This window comes from Somniosus microcephalus, chromosome 7 (assembly GCF_052327205.1).
Source record: "Somniosus microcephalus isolate GS21.2 chromosome 7, FLI_Smic_1.0, whole genome shotgun sequence".
Classification (NCBI taxonomy): Eukaryota; Metazoa; Chordata; class Chondrichthyes; order Squaliformes; family Somniosidae; genus Somniosus; species Somniosus microcephalus.
This window is the reverse complement of record NC_140993.1, coordinates 174,863,725-174,869,724: the sequence shown is the minus strand read 5'-3', so window position 1 is coordinate 174,869,724 and position 6,000 is coordinate 174,863,725. Positions and strand designations below refer to the sequence as shown.

Here is a 6,000-nt window from a genome sequence, read left to right as displayed (position 1 = left end):
TTGCCAACACACAACGGCAGAACCCATTCCTCAGAGGAAACTCGCAGGCTGTTACACCGGAAGCTTTGGCCTGACTTAGATACTGACATTTGATTTGCTACTACCATAGGAAAGAAGACCCGCTCCAAACAGTAACATGATGCAGCACCACTGGTGCCGAAAGGAACTCAGCAACAAAGAGCGCGCGTACGCCAACCTTCTCCCGAAGTCGCCGAAAATAAAGTCATCACGTGCCACCGCTGGCGAGTCCGTTTTACGTGCGCGATGACGTTAGCCGACGCTGCACGCCAGGCATTGCAAAAAGCGGTTAATCGGGGAGGTTGATTGTCTGTTTGTGGCAGCGCTGTTAGGGGAGGTGGAGAGGAGCGGCAATAACAAGCGCGGCGCAGGTAGATCCAGCACCCAGTCAGAACGGCTTTTTTCCTCCTCCCCCATCTCACCCCGCCCCTTATCAGTATTTGTGAAGAAAGAACGAGGGATGGACACTTCCAACGAAGGTAAATCGAACTCCGCCGAATTAAAACTGGAGCCTTGAGGCGCCGCCGCTTTATTTGAATTGGTCCACGAACGCTGTTTCCAGGGGAGCGCGCTGCTGGTGTGCAGTCTGTGGTGATGTTACAGCCCACATCTCTCGTTTATTTAAAGGCCATCTTAATCCGCCTCTCGAATTTCCTTTACAAACTCCTTGCATTGGGTGCTTTTTAAAAAAACAAATAGTTTGGGGAAACTGGCATGTCTGCCCATCGACCGAAACTGTACAGTCACACATTTGAGGCGAGGTCGTCGTTTGTGCCAACAGCTGGTTTATTTATTTGTGTTTTTTTTAAGTTGGGCCAATTGCAATTATTGAATTTGCTAATTGCTGGAAATGCAGTAATATATTTACAAGAGTTAATATTCCAATCTTGTGGTTTCACGCCTTTAGTTCCGTGTACGGTGGTAGGTTATTTGTAACCACTATGGCATATTTAGTTCTAGAAGAGAATGTACTTAAACTGACATTTACATTAAACAGACTCTCCGTATTTGACAAATTGCACATAATCTACAAATGGGAGTTATTTCTGTGCAATTGAAGGCTGTTTGTAGAAAGTACAGCACACATGGCATAATACCACTTAAATGTCAGTAACTAAATCAGTTATGTGCTGTACGCTGCAATTCCAAGTGCTTGCTTTAAGCAGTTGTATGCCTGTAATGTAATGGGTTTGTCAAGTAACTGCTTCAATTTCTGAGTAATTTGGCATTTAACTGATTTTGAGGCACTTGGTTGGTAGTAGAGGAGCTATTTTAAAATGGAAGAAACTGATTCTTACTGGGATTTCATGTGAGATTCCATTAGTTAATTGCAAGTAGCTTTTTAAATATAACACCCCCCCCCCCACTTTTTTTTCTTTCTATCCTTTGTGTTGGGGTGTGTTTCACCCAGTTGGCTATATTTATATCTGTGGGATTCTCCATCAGATGGGCATTACAGGTAGATCTGATTTGCTTCTCATCTGGTGGCTGTTATAGTGGGCCTGATTCTGTCTTCACCTGATTATTATTACTATTGGTATATGTATGCTTTGCACCAGTTGGTGCATGGTGATAAAGAGTGGGAATCTTATTTGATGATGCATTTTTTTAAAACCTCCTCCTCCCAAAGCCAGTTGTCCTGAGATTATTTCACCTGACCTATTTCAGGAATTGAAATTGGAAGCTGTATGATTCTGTTGGTTATTGAATTTACACTGACATCAAAAGGAGCTGCCTTTCAAATGCATGTTGAGGATTTGGTGTAGGCTGTTCTTAGCTGGGATTGTGTAGAGAATTATTTTTCAGACATGTCCTTTGCATTCAAAAGTAACATTTTTGTTTTAGCTTGCTGTTGTTTGTGTCTTGGTGTTGGCTCAGAGTTCACTAGTTAAATAGGGGTGAGGAAGGATTTTTGGCTCTTTCCAGAAAGAATGGCATCCAGTTACTTCTCGAATGATTCCAGGTATTTCACTTTGATTGTCCGAACCAGAAGCACATTCCACATGTTTATCACTCAAGAAGAACTTCTTTACCAGTACTAAATTTGCTGTTAACTAGTTTGAACCAGTGTTGCCTTGGCTTACTTAGCTTAGTTTCAAGTAAATTTCCTAATCTACCTTTTTTTCTATACTGTTTACTATATATCTCAGTCACCTCCAGAAAAGCTCAATTTTCTTCAGTTACTCTTCATAATTCAGTCCTTTGATGCTGGGTTCAATGTTTATTTTCTGAATTGCCTTCAGGGTCTGACTGTGTGTCTCATATTCTGGTGAACAAAAGTAGCACTCAAGTTGTGGTCTGATACAGTACTAATATAGTTTGAGGATGACTTTCCCCTGACTCGTGCACTGTTTTGCTTGTATAGTTTAACATTCTATTTGCTTTGATTGCTGCTGAGTATTGACTCCACTAAAATGCATCAAGGCTGTGTAGAATTAACTAAAATGCTTTGATCCCTTAACTATATTTTTGAGGAACTGATAACCTAAGTGGACTGGAAATCTTCTGACACGATGTATGTAGACTGCGTAAAGCATTTGACAAAGTTCTTCAGGAAAGGCTACTAGTTTAAGCATTGGGGTTTTGGAATAAAACTTGGGAGTGTGTAAGAAATTGACTGACAGTTAATGGTTACAGCGGCTATGCCGGAGGGAGGGCAGGAGGTGCTGAGTGAACTGACCCAGGGATCGGTGTTGGAACCTTGCTGTTTCTCATTAGAGTAGAGAGTTGGATTCAGAAAATCAGTCAAAATTTATGAAGTTTGCAAATGATGGCAAACTAGGGGAGGCAGTTGATCCTGAAGAGACAGCTTGGGAACTACACTACAGTATGAGTTCAACAAAATATCCAGGTAGGTTGGTCAGCTGTAATTTTCCCCTCTGAATCCTGGTGTATATATTATAGTTATTCCTGAATTTCACTACTGATAATTCCATTTTTTACATGGTGTTTAAGTAACATAAATGGGTTTCTAGTTGCCTGTGTCTACTTATCAGCCTTTCTGAAAATGCACTAACGATATAGTGTTGTGATGTTAGCTGTTTGTTAAATGACTGAACTAGGTTTTTACAGTTAGAATCTTTCCCCTGGCAAAGTCCAGAGATAGGCTGCCAACTATAAAACCAAATGATTTGTTTCCTTCAATGCAAAGACTTGCACCTAACAGCCTGCTGATCAAATCTGGAGTTGTTTTGGACTCTGATTTTGTTTCTTACCACAGAGTACTGTACATTTACACATTGAACCAACAAGGAAGAGCGGTGAATTAAAAAAAATAAAATTTGAAGTTGTCAGATCAAACAGTTTTTGACTAAATTGTATCGTTCAAGGCTTAACTAATATCTAGAGTGCTAGCAGAAATTCTCTTTGGTTTGTTTGACTTTTTATATGGACTGTTGTATATTTGGTTCATATCACTTTTTCACATGAGTGACTACTTCAAGTGTAATTTTTCTAGTTATGGTTTATAAAGAATTGGTTAGCATACAAAACTGGTCACTGTTGACCAGACAATGACTGTTTTTCTGGTTGGAAAAATGGGCACTGAGGGGTTGAATATTGCTTGCGGTATGCATGCACTCATTCCGTGCTAGTTGCACACAGTGTGCCATTATTGGGTAGGGTGCCTTGTAGTCGGCCAGGGTGCCTGTCTGAAGCTAGGTGTTGGGTCACCTACTTCAGGTCCCTTTACAGAATTGATTCCTGACTGACTGCAGCATGTGCTGTTTTCTCTGGTTAAAAAGCAGCAAAAACAGCTGCTTTATTTCCACTACATTAGCTTTTGACTTCTACTAAGTGAAACAAAAGTACTCAATTACTTGGGAGGGAAGGACTGCTACAAATTACTGTGAAGAGTTGCACTTTTCAAGACTTAATGCTTGTAATTGTTTAATGTTAAAAGTAAGGATGCTGAAACATCTAATTCTGAACTTGACTGATTTTATATTTTGAGACTTTGATATATTCACTCATTCTTTGCGACTCATTGATTTTTTTTTTTGTATTGGGTATTTGGTTTTGTTAAATGTTAGATGGGCCAAAGTTGTACATGACTTTTACTTTCCTATCGTATAGGAACTGCTTCAAAATTGGAAACCATTTTACCTCCTAGTAAAAAAAATTAAAAAAAACAATCTGCTGTTCCAGAGTAGTCAGCAGCACTGCTGGCTGAGTCCTGAAGGATATAGCTGCCAGACTAGGCCTGTGGCAGGTGGTGAAAGAACCAACATGAGGAAAAAAACGACTTGACCTTGTCTTCACCAATCTACCTGCCGCAGAAGCATCTTCCATGACGGTATTGGTAGCAGTGACCACCGCACAGTCATTGTGTAGACAAAGTCCCGTCTTCACACTGAGGACACCCTCCATCGTGTTGAGGCACTACCACCGTGCTAAATGGAATAAATTCAGAACAGACCTAGCAGCTCAAAACTGAGCAGCCATGAGCTGCTGTAGACCAGCAAAATTGTATTCCACCACAATCTATCACCTCCTGGCCTGGCATATTCCTCACTCTACCATTACCATCAAGCCAGGGGATGAACCCTGGTTCAATGAGGAGTGTAGAAGGTCATGCTAGGAGCAGCACTAAGCGCATCTAACAATGAGGTGCCAACCTGGGGAAGCTGCAACACAGGACTACGTGGATGCTAAAAAGTGGAAGCAGCATGCTATAGACAGAGCTAAGTGATCCCACAATCAATGGATCAGATCAAAGCTCTGCAGTCCTGCCACATCCAGTCGTGAATGGTGGTGGACAATTAAACAACTAACTTGGAGGCAGTTCCATGAATGTCCCCATCCTCAATGATGGTGGAGCCCAATACGCAAGTGCAAAAAGACAAGGCATTTGCAACCATCTTCAGCCAGAAGTGCCGAGTGGATGATCCATCTTGGCCTCCGCTGAGTTCCCCACCATCAGAGAAGCCAGTAGCCAATTCGATTCAATCCATGGGATTTCAAGAAATGGCTGAGCAAACTGGACACAGCAAAGGCTATGGGCCCTGACGACATCCTGGCTGTCGTGCTGAAGACTTGTGCTCCAGAACTAGCCGTGCCTCTAGCCAAGCTGTTCCAGTACAGGTACAACACTGGCATCTACCTGACGATGTGGAAAATTGCCCAGGTATGTCCTTTTCACAAAAAGCAGGACAAATTCAATCCGCCCAATTACCGCCTAATCAGTCTACTCTCAACCATCAGCAAAGTGATGGAAGGTGTTGTCGATAGTGCTATCAAGCAGCACCTGCTCAGCGATGCTCAGTTTGTGTTCCACCAGAACCACTCTGGTCAAGACCTCATTACAGCCTTGGTCCAAACATGGACAAAAGAGCTGAATTCCAGAGGTGAGGTGAGAGTGACTGCCCTTGACATCAAGGCAGCATTTGACTGAGTGTGGCATCAAGGAGCCCTAGTAAAATTGAAGTCAGTGAGAATCGCGGGGGAGAAACTCTCCACTGGCTGCAGTCGTACCGAGAATAAAGGAAGGTGGTTGTTGGAGGCCAGTCATCACAGCCCTAGGACATCGCTGCAGGAGTTTCTTAGTGCAGTGTCGTAGGCCCAACCATCTTCAGTTGCATCATCAATGACCTCCCCTCCATCATAAGGTCAGAAGTGGGGCTGCTCACTAATGATGCAGTTCCGTTCACAACTCCTCAGTTAATGAAGCAGTCCATGCCTGCATGCAACAAGACCTCGACGACATTCAGGTTTGGGCTGATAAGCGGCAAGTAACATTTGCACTACACAAGTGCTAGGCAATGACTATCTCCAACAAGCGCGAGTCTAACCACAGCCCCTTGACATTCAACGGCATAATCATCGCCGAATCCCCCACCATCAACATCCATGGGGGTCACCATTGATCAGAAACTTAACTGGACCAGCACATAATTGCTGTGGCAACAAGAACCGGTCAGAGGCTGGGTATTCTGCGGCGAGTGTCTCCCCTCCTGACTTCTGCGGCGAGTGTTTTCCCTCCTG

At 43.0% G+C, this 6,000-nt stretch overlaps 1 protein-coding gene across 7 annotated transcripts in view; it reads left to right on the top strand.

Moving 5' to 3' along the window:
• The first annotated feature begins 220 nt into the window (after window positions 1–220).
• Window positions 221–6,000, top strand: part of tpd52 (tumor protein D52) — a 127,971-nt gene continuing 122,191 nt past the window's right edge. For 4 of the 7 annotated variants that reach the window (XM_085993224.1, XM_085993223.1, XM_085993227.1 and 1 more), the window contains exon 1: window positions 279–497. In XM_085993224.1, the coding sequence (XP_085849350.1) occupies window positions 479–497 (19 nt within the window). In that variant the 5' untranslated portion in view covers window positions 279–478. Of the gene's footprint in view, window positions 498–6,000 lie in introns of all 7 variants that reach the window. The other 3 variants (XM_085993220.1, XM_085993221.1, XM_085993222.1) reach the window with 3 other exon arrangements.